The 18,807-nt window shown below is 42.1% G+C and overlaps 1 protein-coding gene across 1 annotated transcript; it reads right to left on the bottom strand.

Moving 5' to 3' along the window:
* Nucleotides 1-5,601: 5,601 nt before the first annotated feature.
* PSCA (prostate stem cell antigen) lies at nt 5,602-13,818 on the bottom strand. Its single transcript, XM_042461736.1, has 4 exons — nt 13,775-13,818; nt 10,638-10,798; nt 8,076-8,183; nt 5,602-5,930 (listed from the first exon to the last, which is right to left on the bottom strand). Exons 2-4 carry the CDS (start codon nt 10,702-10,704, stop codon nt 5,719-5,721), a joined length of 387 nt encoding a protein of 128 aa, XP_042317670.1. The 5' UTR covers nt 10,705-10,798; nt 13,775-13,818; the 3' UTR covers nt 5,602-5,718.
* Nucleotides 13,819-18,807: the final 4,989 nt, after the last annotated feature.

The following is an 18,807-nucleotide window of genomic DNA, read 5'->3' as shown; positions in this document are numbered from 1 at the left end:
GCTGATTTGTTCAAGGACCCATTTATTTCTCTTTTTTAGCTGTCCATGTGGTATCTGCAGAACTCTCCTCCATCACTGCATCTCAAATGAATTGATTCTCTTGCTATCTGTTTTCTTCACTGTCCAGCTTTTACAACCATACATAAAAATCAGAAATACGTCGACATGGACAATCCTTACCTTAGCATTCAATTATAAATCTTTACACTTCAGGATCTTGCCTAGATCCTTTATAGCTGCCCCTCCAAGTCCTAGTCTTTTTCCGATTTCTTGACTGCAGCCTCCATTCTGAGTAATAACTGAGCCACAGTATGGAACATCCTGGACTATTTCAGTGTCTTCATCATCTGGGTTGCCAGAGTGAAAACTGGAGAGGGTTTCTAAGCCTTGAATGATTATGTAGAAGGGGGAATTTCAGCAGGTTTTGCTTGTTACCTGGTGCGTGACAACCAACATGTGTGGAAATTCCATCAACACATTAAGGTACAGGAATCCTCTGCACTTTTCAATCTGGTAGCCCCAATTCTAGCTCTCTATCTATCATCTATCAATCTATTTATCTCTATGTGTGTGTTGTGTGCCTTCAAGTCATTTCTGACTGATGGTGACCCTAAGGTGAATCTATAATGGGGTTGTCTTGGCAAGATTTGTTCAGAGGAGGTTGCCTTCCTTTGAGGCTGAAAGGATGTGAATTGCCCAAGGTCACCCAGTGGCTTTCATCGTTGAACTGGGAATTGAACCCTGGTCTCCAGAGTCATATTCCAACACTTAAACTACTATGCCACACTCACTATCTATATCTATATCTATATCGCTATTTCTCTATATCTATATATGTACCTCTCCCTATATCTATTTGTATCTATATCTAGCCACACTCTTTTCAAGGCAGTGCTCTCATCATGAGTTTCCTCCCTTTCCCCCATAGAGACTGGAGAAGAATGGCCAGGCCCTGAGAACTGACAACCATAGGGGTGATATTTCTTGGAGTGTTCTCTGCAAGCTTGGATGTCACTCGATGAGGCCTCCAGGGGTGTAATGACTGCTTACCTTCCTTTAATGTTTGGGTTTTATAACTAAAGGGCAGGGCACTCTTAAAACAACTTTGGGTTTCTGCAGGATTAATGAAATGAAACAATTGAACCTTCCTGGGCTTGTTCAGCTGACAAAACAGGGGGTATGTGTGGCATTTGCAAGGCAAGGCTGGGGCGTTGCAGCAAGGCAGGCACGTCTGTATTTTTCCACATCTCTGAAGCAGAAAGTCTCTGGCCTCTTTCTGCCTCCACCCAGGGCTGCCTGCAGTCTTCAGTACTTATGCAGGACCTGAACTCGGCTATTTTATCTGAAAGCAGGCTGTCTGCGAGTACAAAATTGTAATTAAACTAGGGGTAGGGAACTGTGTGCTGTAGTGGTTTGAGTGTTGGACTCTGACTTTGGAGACCAGGGTTCAATTCCCCACTGTGGGACCTTGGGCATGTCACAGGCTCTCAGCCTTGGGAGAAGGCAATGGCAAACCTCCTCTGAACAAATCTTGCCAAGAAAACCTCATGATAGGGTCACCTTAGGGTAGCCATAAGTCATAAACAACTTAAAGGCACACAACGACAACAACGGGAACTGTGAGAACGGGGGGGGGGGGGTGCCTTGGCCCCTACATGAGGGCTGAGAGGGCCACACACCCACTGTTGTTGTTGTGTGTCTTCAAGTCATTTCCAACTTATAGCATCCCTAAAGTGAACCTATCATGGGGGTTTCTTGGTAAGATTTGTTTTTTCTTTTTGGCTGCCTTTGTCTTCTACTGAGGCTGAGAGAATGTGACTTCTGGGTTTCCATGGCTGATCAGAGAATCAAACCATGGACTTCAGAGTCATAGTCCAATGCTCAAACCACTGTACCATGCTGCTTCTCTTACTTACTATGCCCCCCCTTTTACAACTGGAACTGATCTGTAAGAAAAAACGGCTTCTCCTGGATCACCTTCTCTCCCTGGGAAGTCGTGTCAATAGGACAAGAAGAAGATGGCAACCAAATGAGCAGATCCTGAAATTTGAAAACGTCCCAATTTCTCTCTATTCCTCCCACTTCCCACTTGGGAAAGGCTGTGACTTTCCCAAAGCCACTCAATGGGTTTCCGGAGCCAACATATTTTAGGGGATTGAGCATTGGACTATGACGACTTTGGCCTCATTCCCACTTACAAATAAATCGCTTTGTGATTCGAAATGATGGATCGGTTTAGCAGCGGAGGATGGTTCACACTACATTTGTCCCGATTGCATTTTCTTGCTGTAAAATAAAATAAAATAACCCACTTGTGATTCACAGTGAGGAATGAATCAGTTCAATTTAAACCATTTCCTGCAGGAGTCTTTCAAAATAACCGACTCGTAGTTCATATTGACAAATGAATCGGTTCAATTTGAAGCATTTTCAATGGGTTTTTTCCCCTCTGTCCATCACTGCAATTGCATTTATGTACTTCCATACGAGGGTCGAAGGGTGGCTGCACACAGATTGTTAATTTCTGCTTCCCCGCCTGGCGACCCTTTATCATGTCATATTAAATCGATTCTGATTCATATCTCGTTCACACTGACACTGAATCAATTTATGAATTCGATTCTTCAAATCAATTCTTGAAATCGATTGTGATCTGCATCTGGATCACATCTGCATGGAATCGATTTATCCAAGAAGACGTGGAAAAAACCAGCATCAAAAAGACGTGGGTTAAACGGGTCTAGTGCATGGTCCCCCTCCCCAAATTGCTTCAGTGATTTGGTTCAAGTGTGAACCAGGGTCATTTAAATGGCTTCAAACCGATTAGCAAACTGGTTTAAAATGTAGTGGGAAAGAGGCCTTTCTTCTGTGATTTAGAAATCTCTTCCGCGCAGGGGAAATCTCTTCTAGGAGAGCTCTAGTGCACTCTCCTGAACAATCGCCTCTCAGATCTCTCTAGCAGAAGATTCCAAATCCCACACCTGACTACAAATCCCAGGATTCCACTGGATGAAGTCAGGGCAGTTAAAATGGTATCAAACTACTGCAAGAGATATCTGTGGCAGTACCTAGGAAGAAGTGGACCCACTGAAGATGGTTTGCCAATCTTATCTGGAATCAAAACTAACTTGAGCCAATCAGTTCTTTTGACGGAAATAACAAAAATCTAGGTAGTTTGTTACTTCTCTTACCTTTACCTAAACCAGCAAGGTATGGCAGGGGTAGCCTAGAGAAAGCTAAACCATAAGAACTAAACCGCAGATCCCATGAGCATAAAGATTTTATTCATATATTATTTATATTTCTTTGTACATCCTTTGCACAAAACACAATCCAAGCAGAACAGTCTCAGAAACCAAAACAAATATACAGAAAATTACATGATCAATGTGGTTATTATTATTTTTTAAATCACAACTTCTCCCTGAATAATAGTACATCATTTTGCTTCTGTCTGTTGAGGTCAAATCCACAAAGGTCCTCTTGGCTGTATCAGGCTCTTATGAAGCAAATGTGTGAATGCAAAACATTGGTCAATTCTGCTCCTGCCATGATGAAATCCAGCCTGTACTTCTGCTATGATCTCATTTTCCTCTTCCTAGGTTTGGAACTTACTCAACAGAAAGCTAGCATGTACTTTTGACAGTATGACCAGGAGGCTAATTGGTCTCTGGTTTTAAGGTTCAGATCTCTCAACCTTTTTGTACAAAGGAACGATAATACTGAACCACCACCCAGTAGCACTAATCCTTCTCTGATTGATAGGAGAAAAGAGCTAGGCCAATTTCTGTCAGTTACTGCTGGAGCTTTTGTTTTGCCATTGTTCTCAGTAGTTTTTGGAGCACTTTCTCTTTTGGCCAACTGTCACAGAAATGCAGTCTAAAAGGAGAATATATATATATATATATATATATATATATATTCCATTGAGAGCCTTAAAATATTTGTTTGGCTGAAGGATAGCTGGATCCCTCCTGAAAAGAAAGTATTTCTAGGTTGGCCTGCAGATCAAAAAAGAATTACACTGTCATAACGTCTGGCCCGGGAGTATGTCCAGAAGAGAGTGACCAAAATAGTGAAAGGTCTGGAAACCCTAAATCCCTATGAGGAGTGACTTAGGGAGTGGAGTATGCTCAGCATAAGGGGTGACATGATAGCCATATTTAAATATTTGGAAGGGTGTCATATGGCGCAAGCTTGTTTTCTGCTGCTCCAGAGACTAGGATTCAGAGCAATAGATTCAAGCTATAGGAAAAGAAATTCCACCTTAACTTTAGTAGGAAGAACTTCCTGATGGTAAGAGCTGTTTGACAGTGGAATAGGCTGCCTTGGAGAGAGGTGGAGCTCCTTCTCTGGAGGTTTTTAAACAGAGGTTGGGTGGTCATCTGTCACAGCAAGTGCTTGGATTGTGTCTTCCTGCGTGGTACAGTGGGATTGGATTGGATGGCCCTGGGGGTCTCTTCTAACTCTCTAGAGTTTATCACACAAAGGACATCATGAGTTTATCCCGTGAATATCCTGGAAAAAACGCGTAATTATGCAAAACAATTTCACACGACATTGCACAAAACCTGCCATTAGAGTGGTCACAAAGAAGCATTAACGCATGTCTTTTTACTTTTGGGATTTCAGTGATATTGCATTTCCGATATGACTTTACTTGCACTATTGTGTGTGATAATCATTCGCACAATTACTTGCCATTTTTGCTTTATTTGCAGGATGCTTTAAATGTGCCTTAATCTCTCTTTAATGCCAAAATCAGACCCAGTGTGATAAACTTTTCTCATTCTCTTCTTCACATGAGATTTAGGGCCTATTCACACTACAGAATGAGAGTACTATTATTCCACTTTAACCACCATGGTTCTACTCTATGGGACTGTCAGTTTAGGGAGAGGCACTGAGAAGCATCAGTTAGAGAACATCAGTGCTTCACCAAATTACAACCCCCAAGATCCCACAGGTTGGAAGCATGCATTTAAAGTGGAATAACAGTGCTATAATTCTGTGATGTGAATGAGCCCCTGGATGTTCTCTTATTCTTTATCCAGCAGGGCCTGTTTTTGCTACCCAAAGCAGGCAAGCAGTAGTGGTGGGTGGCTCTCAAGTCATCAGGGCAGTGAATCCCTTTCAGATTTTGGATAGGGTTACCATAGGTGTCCAATGTCCTGAATGTAAGGATGGAGGAGATTTCAGCACCATAGAGACCATCTATGAAGCCTAACATTTAAAAAGTAAGCTTTAACTTCTCCACTAATATGGGAGTCACTAGTTTCCACTGCCAGATCATCATCAATGGAGTGTCAACTTGTAAGTAAATGTCCCTACTTCACTGATGTTGAACTGAAGGTTCTTCTTAGATGGCCAGTACATAATGGACCACAACCTGATTAAAGAGAATGTCCATAGATAAGACTCAACCCTGAGGTACCCAAGCAACCTATGACTACAATTTCCATGGAATGTGCAAGTGCCATTGCTTATACATGCAAACGGTACACAAACAACTCCCACAATCCTGTATCTGTAGCTCTAAAAAAAACCCCAAATCATTTCAGCATTCTAAAAAAAGAAAAGCATGCTCTATGCAATGGATCTATGCTGAGGAATGCTAAGATTGTGGTCCTGGATGCAGGCAGCTTTAATTGGAAAGAATCTAGATTTTGTTTTTTCTTCTGCAAAGCAATGTGCCCCCCCCTCTCCTGACCCTCACAGTCAACTTCGGAGAAAGATACAGGCCAAGCTGACAAAAAGAGCCAAAGCCACCTGGGCTTTGTAGTTCGTGCTGAAGCCATGGGCCCCACTGGTGTTGCAGAGGTCAGCCGCGCAACACGAAATGTTCCTTCTGCCCACGGTGAAGTCCTTGAAGTACGGTTCACACAATGAAGCACACTCTTTAGAGATGACGTTGAAAAGGCCGACGACACCTGGGAAGGAGATGGAACGAGAAGATTAGGGGACGTTCTTACATTCCCACTGATGGGGATGATGGAACAGCTTCCATCATCTTTCCATGATGAATTTGGACCTGAGAACCATGTGAGCCCAGGCCACCAAAAAGCTCTACAGCAGCAAAATGCTTCCCACTAGTATCTGGCTGAGCATAGAGTACATGCGGAGAATGTTTATGGAGCACTGACTGGAATGGTTGATATTGGGGTGGGGAACTGTTGGGGATTAGAGAACTGAAGGGCACTCTTTCCCCCCTGCAACTCGAAGAGAAATGTGAAGACTAGGGTGCATCTACACTGATGAAATAATGTGGTGTCACATCACTAACTGCCATACCTCAATCCTATGGAATTCTGGGATTTGTAGTTTGTGAGATATTTAGCCTTCTCTGTCAGAGAGCTCCGGTTCTGCCACAAACTATGAATTCCAGGGCTCCATAGGATGGAGGTACAGCACTTAAAGTGGTGTCAAACTGCATTATTTCTACAATGTGGATCCACGCAAGGCCTTGTGAATCAAGGATATAACCTTATTTAGAGAAAGAAATGCTTTTCTGGCCCGCATCCTGACAGAGTAGAATCTGAAGAGGATGGGATCACCAAACTATAAGCTCTGATATTCTAATATCGTTTGCCAGGGTTGCCAAGTCAGAACTTGTAAGCACATGCTCTGGGAAAATCTCACGAAGCAAACCGATTTGTCAGAAGTCAACATTTCTAGGCATTTCTTGGTCATGCAGCCTCTTGTAAGGTTAAACAACCATTCTCTAAGGTTAAACCATAACCCATTCTCCAGTTTCTTAGCATCTTGGGGAACACAATACACTATGTAACCTTTATAGTGTCAGCTTGTTCTTTTGGAAGATATTCTCTATCAACAGGATCCAAAAATAAGAGAAATACAAGCATTTTGGGGTTAGCACATGTACAACCATTTTAGCTTCTCCTTCAGAGCCACAGAGAGGACATTGGAGGGTGTAATGAGTTGGGTCTTTGCCACCAAGCAGCTGGGTTTTAGAGTCATTGGTAGCATCATAGCCAAATGTTCGCAGCTGTCAAGTGGCATAAAGAGTCCATTTGTATTGGTGGCCGTGCTTTATAGTTTTTGAATTAGCTTGGCAGTTTGAGGCTGGGAAAAGATAGGAGGCCTGAGAATGGGCAGTGAATGTCCCCCTCCATGCCACCTATTATTATTATTATTATTATTATTATTATTATTATTATTATTATTATACTTTATTTATAGAGCGCTGTAAATTTACACAGCGTTGTACATATTGTCAGTTAAAAAATTGAATAAAGTAAAATCAAACCTGCCTAAGGCATACATTCTACAAATATAATTAAACATAATACATATTAATACATATTAACATTTAAATAATAAGATATAGCAAAACATGGGTAGAGTGAGGGGGATATCACCATATTCCTGGCCGTTTCTGGGTCATTTGGACCCAGGAGAGGCTTTCCCCGCAACTTCTAGGTCACTTCTTGTTGGATAAAAAGGCATCTTCTGGGCCTAAAACAGCTCACAGTGCCCTGCAAACACAGCAATATTGCTGCCTTGTTTGTTATGGGGACATTGTGGGTCTTGTGAGACCACACATTCCCCGCCTCTGGTTTATGAAGACGTTTGGATCCAAAATATTGGTAACTTTCTTTTTGTCAACTGGGATTTTTGTAGTAGCGTGTTGTAGTCATCTGAGTGCTGGAGTAGGATTCTGGAGAACCGAGTTTGTATCCTGGCTTGGCCATATAAAAACCTACAGGGTTACCTTGGGCAAGTCACACTTTCTCAGCCTCAGAGGAAGGGAAAGGTAATCCCTCTCTGAACAAACCTTGCCAAGAAAACACTGTGATGTAGGTCACCTTAAGGCAAAGCTATCAAAGGGTTTCTTGTCAAGATTTGTTTAAGTCAGAAGTGACTTGAAGGCACATACAACAACAATAATTTAAAGCATATAAAACCTGGTGTGTGAGAACATAGGATGGAAGAGAAAGAAGGGTATTCTACTGGGAAGAAACAGAACTACTGTACGTGATAAAGTTTTGACAAAATCCTTTAGCCCAGAAGAGGGGAAGAAAAGAATGAGAGGCATGTCCAAGAATTTGTCTTACCAACAACATCTGTCTTGCAGGCGTTTTCATTTCCCTTGCAATTGACTGCTGCTTGGCAGTTGGCGTTGTTGAGCTGTGTGTTGCATGTGTAGCACTTGAGTGAACCAGCTGAAAGAGAAAGAGATGGTTTAATCTGGGATGCAGGGAAGGTATTCTAATTTACAAGGGAAACACAGATGCATCCCTAGAAGACAACTGAACCTGCACCGTAGAAAGTGATGCACTTTGCTACTTCTTTAACTGTCATGGTGCCATCCCTCTGGAATCTTGGGATTTGTGGTTTTTTGTGGCACCAGAGCTCTCTGAGTGAGAAAGCTAATATCTCTCAAAACTACAAATCCCAGAATGCCATAGCAATGAGCCACGACAGCAAAAATTGTGTCAAACTGCATTACAGTGCGCCCGCATGGTCCCACAACAAACTACAAATCCCAGGATTCCATAGGATGAAACCATGGCCGTTAAAGCTATGTCAAGACTGCATTAATTCTGTAGTGTGGCAGCAGTCTTTGCAATCAGCTAAGCTATCATATGCTAATTATGAATCAAAATACTGTAAACAAAAATGTGCCTATCTATCTGCATTTATTCCAAAAAATATAAATCCCCAAAAGCAAACTTTGGTTTTAACATTTTATATAAGGGACTTCATTTTACTATGCCACTGTATGTAATGGAACTTGAGCATCCACAGATTTTGGTATCTATGGGGGTGGGAGGTGGGGTGTCCTCAAATCAAATCCCAGTGGATGCCAAGATCCCACTGTATAAATGTTACATTATACAACATGATTCAAGGGCAAGGCAGTTAGAGAGCACTTGGAAATCAGAATGTGTATTATGGCTTTCCTTCTGGACATAGTTGTCTGCACATATATGCCCAGATTGCAGTGTTGGAAGGAAGACAAGTTTATTTTGATTCGTGTGGCTTCTTCCTTGGCATGGAAAAGTCCTTGGGGGTCTGATTTATATGCCCATGCTCCTTTCTGTTTGGATTGGAGCTGACACAAAATGCTGCAAATATTTGAGGCTTGGCTCCATGTCAAATGTGAAATCCACATGCTTTTGACTCATTGGCATTTCTTCTTCTGATTCTGGCAGGTGCCAAAGACGAAGTCTCTGACTGTTAAGTATTCTCACCGCAGACCATTGCCTCTCAATTAGCAAAGCCTCTACATGGCAGCTTTCAGACAATGTCTGATATGCATTTGTGCTGCATCTCAATTAGCATACACAGTCCAGTTTTACATCCTCTTTTCACATGCCAAGTGTCAAACAATTGTCAGATGCTGAAGATTGTTGCATGCCAACTATAAAAGCCAGTAAAATATGGGATATTAAAAATCAAAGATGATTGTAAGTAACGTTCTCATTTCAAATGACTGAAGAATATTCAAAAGGATGAAGAGAACAAGTAGTGTATTTTTGACAACAAATTCCCTGGATAGGAACCATGATTTCTATATCGGAGTCTGTGTTGTGTAACTTCATGTATACTTAGCTAAGCAGAAGAGGTGTTACATAACTGGTAAACTATGAAGATTTGTGTCATGGTGTCCCAATATGGACATTGGTACTCTCCAGTCAGTGTCCCATTACCCATCAGGCTCTGCCAATGCACATCTGTAATCCTGACTCATTGTCCAGATGGGCACCGGGAGTGCCAGATGTGCATTCGCACTTGCTGCACATCGGTCCTGATGCCCATTGGTTTCAATGCAAACCAGTCACATCACTGGCTCCCCTATAAAATAACATCATAACAGGCCCTTGCTGAATACAGAGGTTGTGAAGCTGCTCAATTCTATTTCCCATTGATACAAGTCCCAAGAAAACCCCATCATAGGTGAACCTTAGGATTGCTATAAGTCAGAAACAACTTGAAGACACACAACAACAACAAAACCCATACTGAATTTCAGGCAAGATTTTTAGGAACAAATTCATTTCCCTTCTACTTCAGAGCCTGTGGCCATATTGGTTGGGAGGTATATCTTCCCCCAAGTGACATTTCCGAACTCTGCTACCACTTACCCTTACTGTGTTTATTCTATACAAAGGGACCTTGTAGTGGTTTTGAGACTAACAGCAAGAACAAAGTTGGTAGCATGTGCTTTCCTAGACTTGCATTTATCTGAGGAAGTACACTCAAATCTATGAAAGCTCATGCTACCAGCTTCTTTTTTGAGTTATTCTCAAAGGTGCTACAAGATCCCTTTGCAGACTGATTTCCCAGACTTATACAGCTATGTCTTTGAATTCTATGATTCTATGAATTCTATCCCTCCCACTTGACGGATCAAACTTCAGCAGTCAATGGAACCTTCCCAGCTACTTCACAAGTCTTGTCCTCCTAGTTCCTCAACAAACGTAATTTTGATGGTGGTAGGACCAACTGGTCTCAAAACTCAGATAGACTCTTATAGGGAATAGTCAGATTAGGACGAGAAATAGGAGGCAGGCCATTATAGCTCAGGATCCAAAACGAGCACAAGCAACTTTTGCAAAAAGATGCCCGATGGAGAAACCCACTGCTAGAGGTGAAACATCCAAAAGACTTACTTGGCTGTATGAAGAGGCTTCCAGCCAACATGCAGATCAGAAGCGCCTTCATTGTTGTTAAATGCATCGGTGAAGCAGGGAATGGGGCATCCTTTCTTCTTGGCGTTGCTTTATAGGTCTTGGAAAGGAACAGTTCCACCACGTGAGGCTGGGAGGATCATCTACAGAACCATACAGGGCCAATGGGTTCTTTACATCATGACAATATTAGTGTGATACATCAAGGAGGACGTCTCCTTTTCTCTGAACAGCTGCTCCCTTGACCTTTAGGCAAGTGTAACTTAGCAGAATTAAGCAGATAAAGAATGGGGTGGGCCTTGTTTTGGTGAAAGATCCTCTCCTGCCTCAAACAGGGCGGGTGAGATACCTCCTAAAAACCTTGTCACTCACTTGCTCATCTAAACCAACTCTATCAAGTTGGGCTTAAGTTAGTGCATTGGCTTCAATGCAGGGAAATAATGACCCCTTGCATTCCATGCATATTCTCTCAGGGTGGGAAGGGACCTGAGGGCATCTAAGTCATCATACATTAAACCTTCTACCTGAAAGCTATTTTCTCAACCTACCTTTAGAAAACAGAAAATTTAAAAGAGTGGAAAGTCCACATCCTCACTGTCAAAACTGGGGCCCAAGATTGAAGCCTCTTCAGGCTCCAGATCTGAAGGCAGGTTGTGTGTTTGTGATCTGTGGTTCAGCACACCACACAGGCCCAAGAATAATGTTGGGGGTACAGAGGTGTAACGTAGGATTTTTCCAACACAGTTCTACAATTCTACACACCTCGGCCTGAATCATATTCATCATTCCCAACTAGAGAAGACCCATTGAATTAACGGTTGAGTATGAGTCAACATAAAGGATAAATCCAATTCATTGTGGACTGTTTTGATTCTACTCCAGGTGAGATGAAAACTAGGAATAAGGTCTTACATTTATGGATGATGATGAACATTTCTATTTTCATTCTCAAACTACATTTTCTACATCCCTGAAATTCTACCATGACCTACTCTACTGCAAATTTGAATATCCCTTCCTGTTTTTATTTTACTCAACACTTTCCCTCAAGATTAGGCTGCCAGGTGAACTAAAGGACAGAACTACCATCTCTTTAATAATAGTGTAGAAAAGAGGATTTCAGCAGGTGCTGAATGCTTGACAAGCAGCACCTGTTGAAATTCCCTCTTCTGCACAACCATTAAAGGGACAGGAGGCCTGCCTGTTATATCACCTGGCAACCATACGTAAAGATGAATCCTACTATGTAGCTTGGGGACTGTTTTGTAATTTCTTGGCTGATCATCACAAAGCTGTTGTTTTGCTTGTGCATTTTTGGGTAATTGATTAAAACCTGTTAGCTTATTTAGCTCCTTTTATGTATTTAGAATCATAGAGTTGGAAGAGACTCCTAGATCCTTTTTGCATGTGCTGCTATTGAGCCAGGTGTCACCCATCCTATATGCATTTCCTATGTGCATTTCATCTTTGCTGTCCAAGTGTATAATCCTACATTTCTCCCTGTTGAAATTCATTTTGTTAGTTATGGCCCAGCTCCCTAATCACTTAGGGTCACTTTGAATTCTGATCCTGTCCTCTGGGGTATAGCTACTCCTCTTAATTTGGTGTCATCTGAAATTTGATAAGCATGCCCTGTGTTCCATCATCCAAGCCATTGATAAAGATGTTGAATAGTACTGGGCCCAGGACAGTATCCTGTGGTGCCCTGCTAGTCATTTCTCTCTTGGTTGGAGACGAGACATTATTGAATACCCTTTAGGTTTGGTCTGTCAACCAGTTACAAATCCACCTAACAGTCGCATTGTCTAGCCCATGTTTTACTAGCCTTTTTGTGAGAATATAATGGAGGACCTGTCAAAGGCCTTACTGACATAAAGATATGCTACATCCACAACATTCCCTTCATAACCAAGCTTGAGACTCTATCAAAAAAGAGATAAGTGTGACCCATCCTGACTTTTAGTGATAATGACATTCTTTTTAAAGTGATTTCAGACTAATGATCTGCTCTAGAATATTTCCTGGTATTGATGTCAGGCTGACTGGGAAGTGATTGTTTGGGTCCTCTTTCCCTTGGGTTTTTTGAAGATGGGGGCAACCTTTGCCCTCCTCCAGTCTCTTGCCATATACTTCAGGTTGTGTGGTTCATTTGTATATCCTGACATGGCTGTTTGCTATGGATGAACCAGATGTCTACTTATAATTGGAGCCACTAAATCCTATGAAAAGCACTGGTTCCCACTGTCCTGGGATCAATGTCCCTGATCATTTTGTCCCTTCCTCCTGACTATGTACAAGGGACTCTTAAGATTTGTTGTTGTAGCATGTCTTCAAGTCATTTCAGACTTATGAGGACCCTAAAATGAACCTATCAGGTAATTTTCTTGGCAATAGTTGTTCAGAGGGGGTTTGCCATGGCCTTCCTCTGAGACTGAGAGAGTGTGACTTGCCCAAGGCCACCCAGTTGGTTTCCATGGTTGATTTGAACCCTGGTCCCCAGGAGTTCTAGACCAACACTCAAACAACTAGACCATGTTGGCTCCAATTCTCAGGACTGCCAGTCCAGAAAGAGAATGTCACATAGTTTAGCACAAATCTTGGTGTCTCTCAAACTAGGCTCTTGTGCAGAAGTTACAATTACTGTACTGCATGAAAGATGGGTCCAGATCAACTCAGATGGGTCCAGATCAACCTGTTTTTACCTCATCTCTAGCAATAAATTCTTCCAAACAGGTCACAAAAAACAAAACAGCAACAAAATTTGCAGTAAAAAACAAAATGAGAAGACATAACAAATATATATTGTTATGTGCCATCAAGTTAACTGCAGCTTGGTAGAGACTTATGGATCTCAAGGCTCCATAAGATGCCACCATGGCAGCTGAAGTGGAATCATAGTGCTATAATTTGGCAAATGTGAAAGGGCCTTCCTAACACGCCAGTCATGGCAGCTACAGTTACTTTCCTTAAGTTAGGCCAGCATCAGAGGAAAAGGAGTAACCCTATAATAAACTGTCTCCTTCTGCCCAAGACTAGGGCTTTCCCTTGCCTTTGGCAGAGAGGCAAATAATTGGATATGATCAGCCTGGAAAAAGTTTTGGCAAACCTGAGCAACGTACTGGAAATACATTTGATAGTTTGTGTCTTTCTCAGTGGAGGTCCTTCCCAGGCTCTGATGCAGACTTCTGGCTCCTTCATCAGTGTCACTTACAGCATCATAAATACAGCCTCCAGGGTCATCAGTTCAGGTCATGGTGACCAAAGATATCCAGGGTATGCTTATCCTGTATAGGAGCAAACTGTTAACAAAACATGGAGTTCTGGTTTTCTGCTGGTCTGGAGACTAAGACTTTGAGCAATGGATTCAAGCCACAAGAAAAGAGAGTCCACCTAAATATTAGGAAGAACTTCCTGACAGTAAGGGCTGTTCAATAGTGGAACACATTCCCTCAGAGAGTGGATGGAGTCTCCTTCTTTGGAGGCTTTTAACCAGAGGCCCAATGGCCATTTGTCGGGAATGCTTTGATTGTGAGATCCTGCATGGCAGAAGCGGATTGGACTGGATGGCCCTTGCGGTCTCTTCCAGCTCTATCATGCTATGATTTTAGTATGCTTTTGTAGACTGAGGCTGACTGCAGAATTAATGCAGTTTGTCACCGCCTTAACTGCCATTGCTCAGTGCTATGGGATTCTAGGATTTGTGTTTTGTGACACATTTAGGGAGAGCGCTGGTTTTACAACAAACTACAAATCCCAGGATTCCATAGGATGGAGCCACAGCAGTTAAAGTGTTGTTGAACTGCATTAAATCTGCAGAGAGGCCTTGGTTATTGAATCAAGATGGACAATGAAAATGGTGAAGAGTCTGGAAACCAAGCTGCATGAAGAGTGCTTGAGAGAGAGTCGAGTATCTTTAGCATGGAGAAGAGAAGATGGAGTTTTAGATGTGTTTTAATGTGCCTCCAAGTTGCCTGTCAGCTTATGGCGACCCCATGGATTTTATAGCCTTTTGTTACTCAAGGAGTATTCAGAGATGGTTTGCCTTTGCCTTCCTTTGAAATACAGCCTGCAGCACTTGGTATTCCGTGGTGGTCTCCCACTCAAGTGCTGACCATGCTTAGCTTCCAAGGTCAGATGAGATCTTGTGCCTTCATGGTACTTAGGGCTGAAGAAATGATAGGTGTCTTTAAATATATGAAGCGACTGTTAGGTGGATGATGGACTAAACTTGTTTTCTTCTACTTCAAAAGACTAGGACCTAGACCATGAATTCAAATTATAAGAAAGGAGAGTTCAGCACTAGGAAGAAATATTAGATAGCATTTCCTGATGGTATTCATGAGCTCTTCAGGAGTAGAATAGAAGGTGGTGGTCGTTCCTTCATTAAAGGTTCATGGACACCTCTCAGGGATGCTTTAGCTGTAGGTTCCTGCCTAACTTGGGGTTAGGCTAAATGGCCTTTGGCGTCCCTCAACATTTCTTATTGTCTGAATTTCTTCTGTCATAGTTTAAGCTACAAAAATCAGAATGAAATTCTTCTTCAGAGTTTTTTTTAAACAGAATTGGGTGATTATCATTTGGGTATGCTTTAGTTGTGTATTCCTATATGGCAGGAGGTTGGGCCCTATTGGTCCCTTCCAGCTCTGTGATACTATGATATTAGGATTAGGCTTGTTCCTTTGAGAAACAGGAAGCTGACTAAATATTGCTAATCATAAATTGCATTTCAATATTTTTGAATTTAGTTTTTACCTTTTTAATTTCATATAGTACCAATACAAATGTAGTCAATAGCAATAGCAAGTACATTTCTATACTGCTTAATAGTGGACTCAGCACTCTCTAAGTGGTTTACAGTCTGTAAGCCAACTGCCCCCCAACAAGTTGGATACTCATTTTACCAACCTACGAAATGATGGAAGGCCAAGTCAGCCTTGGAGCCCTCCAGGATTGGACTTACAACATTGTGGCTGCAGTACTGACATTTAACCACTGCACCACCTGGGCTCCTCTAACAGATGTAACACTGAAATGTATGATCTGTAACATGTGAAATGTTTGAATGCACATTGGAGTCACATCTCTGCTGTACATAGGGGAAAGGTTAAGCCAAAAGAAAGCAACGTGAAAAAGTGTTCTGATAATATGCAGCTCCCTAAACCAGCAGAGCATGAAGGCTGTCTTTGAAGTGTTGGTTTGGGGCAATGGGAATGAATGAGGGTAGGCATGTGTCTATGTGATGTGAAAGAGATATGGCTTGTGGCCCTAGAGGAATATGATGGAGATTAACAACAAGGCCCTTGAGGGGAACTCTAGCCCAGAATTTTATTTCCAAAGATCTGTCCCACAAACCAGATCCCTCAGGTGCTTTTCAGAAAAAAGGACATGCTGCCCAGTGACCTGAGGCTCATATAAGCACCTGCAATTCTCCTCCTGTACCCCATGTTTGAGCCAGAGCGGTGGAGTGGTTTGCGTGTTGGACTATGACTCTGGATTCAGGGTTCAAATTCCCACTCATCCATAAAACACTGCATGACTGTCAGCAAGTCACATTCTCTCAGCCTCAGAAGAAGGCTAAAGACAAACCTTTTCTGAACAAATCTTGCTGAACAAACCCTAGGATAGGGTTGGCATAAGTCAGAATCGACTGGAAGGAGCACAACAACAACATATTTTGCTGTGGGGGAGAAACATCAGTTTAAACATTTGCCAGCTGTGGGCAAACTGCATGCTACCTACTCTCCTATTCCCATGGCAGCCTAAAAGAGAGTATCCTGAAAACAAGATGTTGCTGAATAAATATTTGCGCTGCAGCTATTCTAGTTAGCTACAACATCATTAAATGGCTGAATGTAAACATTATTAAGTTGTTGAAAAAGACTGTGGCTGTGTTTTTTTTTTAAAGTTAAAAACTCATATGTGGGGCATGGGTAGGATTATTTTTTGTTTCAAATGGTGTTAGTTGTGTATATATGCCTTCAAGTTATCTGTTGACTCCATAGGGTTTTCATAGGCAAGCAATCTTGAGAGTATATTTCAAGAGGAAGGGACTGGCAAAACCACCTCTGAGGATCTTGTAGCACCTTGGAGTCTAACTGAGCAAAAGATATTGTAGCATTAAGCTTTCATAGACTTGGATTTACTTACCTGGGCACCAGTTCACTCCATGCATCTGAGGAAGTAGACCAAATCTATGAAAGCTTGTGCTACAATGTCTTTTGCTCAGTTGATCTCAAAGGTGCTACAAGATCCCTTTGCATACTGATATTCCAAATGCATGCTAGAGCTCCATGTTAGAAGGTATATTGCATTGAATCAAGATGGATGACCAAAATGGCAAAGAGTCTGGAATCCAAGAATTGGAGGATACTCTCAGAGTCATCCAGTCTAATTCCTTTCTGTCACACAGGAAGACACAAACAAAGCCCACCTGAAAGAAGACCACCTAGCTTCTGTTTAAAAACCTCCAAAGAAGGAGACTAGCTCACGCTCCAAGGCATTGTATTCCACTATCAAACAGCTCTTATCACCAGGAAGTTATTCCTAAAGTTTGGGTAGAATCTCTTTTCCTGGAGCAGTAGAAAACAAGCTTGCTTCATCCTCGACAGGACATCCCTTCCAATATTTAAACATGAGGACCGGTTGAGAGAGCTGAGTATCTTTAGGATGGAGAAGAGAAGATGGAGTGTTTATATGTGCCTCCAAGTTACCTGTTGACTTATGGTGATTTTATAGGGTTTTGTTAGGCAAGGAATACTGAGAAGTGATTTGCCATTGCCTTCATCTGAAACATAGCCTACTGCACCGGTTATTCATTGGCTTTCTCTCATTCAAGTATTAACCAGGACTGACTCTGCTTAGCTTCCAAGATCATATGGGATCTGGTTCCTTTAGGGTATTTAGGCATTGGTGTTAGCTACCACTAAGAATTCAGCAGGAATTTCCCGAAAGTAAAAAGGTGGCATTTTTGTCCCCTTTATGTTCGATTTATTTTCATGTTATTTCTGTTTTTGCTCAAACGTCGTGTGAAAAACCTCCTGCATTTGCATTTTTTCTCCTTTAAATCTAACATACAAACAAACAAACAAAAGCTTCATTTATATAATAATTATATAATAATTATATATTATATACTGCTTCATACCACCTAAACAGTGTCTAAGCAGTTTATAACTGTAAGCTAATTTGCCCCCAACAATCTGGGTACTCATTTTAGCGACCTTGGAAGGATGCAAGCCTGAGTCAAGTCTGAGCCCTTTTGCTGGTCTTGAACTCACAACCTTATGGTTTTGAGTGAGTGGCTGCAGTACAGGCCTTTAACCACTGCACCACCAGGGCTCTCTAATCTAATTTAGAACTACTTTAAATCCCGTTTTTGAGCAGGATTCCTCTAGTGTGATAAGGTCCTATGATTCTATGAAAATGCAACAAACCCTTGTACTCTAAAGATGGCACTGTTGCTACATTAAACGTTCTAAGAGCTTGCTTTTCCTTATACTGTAGTTATCTACATCTATCCTGTAGCCCTTTCTTTTCTTTCCAAATCCTCCTTGCTTTTTGCAGTTCTTAGTATGCTCAGCCAAGCGGAACGTGTGCCTGCCTCCCTTCCCTCACAGGGTCAGCTGCTTCTACAAATCACCCTGCTTTATGCTTTTCCTGTGGTTTACATAGGGCTATGTTTTGAGAAGTGCAGGCTTTTCTGCAGACAGCTACTACATACCCTCCAACATTTCACAGATGAAAACAGGGATGTATGTGGCTGAGCAACATAAGAGTGTAGACAAGATGGCAAAAGGTGTTAATGAGGAAGAACAGACGCTGGGAGAGGCTGCCGTGGCTGGCCTTTGACTGAATCCATGGGAAGGTCAAGGCTCTGTCTCCATCTTTCTCTCCAGTCCTCTCCTCTTCCTCCTTTTGAGTTAACTGAGTTCAAACTATTTTTGCACTTTGAACTTACAGCCTCTACAGACTGGCCTTATACGCAGGCATGGGGGCAGCTTGCAAGTATGGCATATGCACACCAGCTGCCCCCAGGCCGCTCCCATGCCACCGTCAAGCCATGTGCCCAATTGCATGCTTGGGGCCATCACAGCACCCAGTTTGTGCTGGTTTAAATGTACTGTGCCAAAGAAGCACCGAAAAGCCACAGTGG

Source organism: Sceloporus undulatus, chromosome 4, assembly GCF_019175285.1.
Source record: "Sceloporus undulatus isolate JIND9_A2432 ecotype Alabama chromosome 4, SceUnd_v1.1, whole genome shotgun sequence".
NCBI classification, from domain to species: domain Eukaryota; kingdom Metazoa; phylum Chordata; class Lepidosauria; order Squamata; family Phrynosomatidae; genus Sceloporus; species Sceloporus undulatus.
This window is presented reverse-complemented; position numbering and strand designations above follow the sequence as displayed.

Coding starts and splice junctions, on each gene's coding strand:
- PSCA (XM_042461736.1), bottom strand. CDS start 10,704: ATGCATTTAACAACAATGAAGGCGCTTCTGATCTGCATGTTGGCTGGA. Junction 8,184..10,637: donor AAGCCTCTTCATACAGCCAA/GTAAGTCTTTTG, acceptor TTTCTCTTTCAG/CTGGTTCACTCAAGTGCTAC. Junction 5,931..8,075: donor CTGCAAGACAGATGTTGTTG/GTAAGACAAATT, acceptor TCTCCTTCCCAG/GTGTCGTCGGCCTTTTCAAC.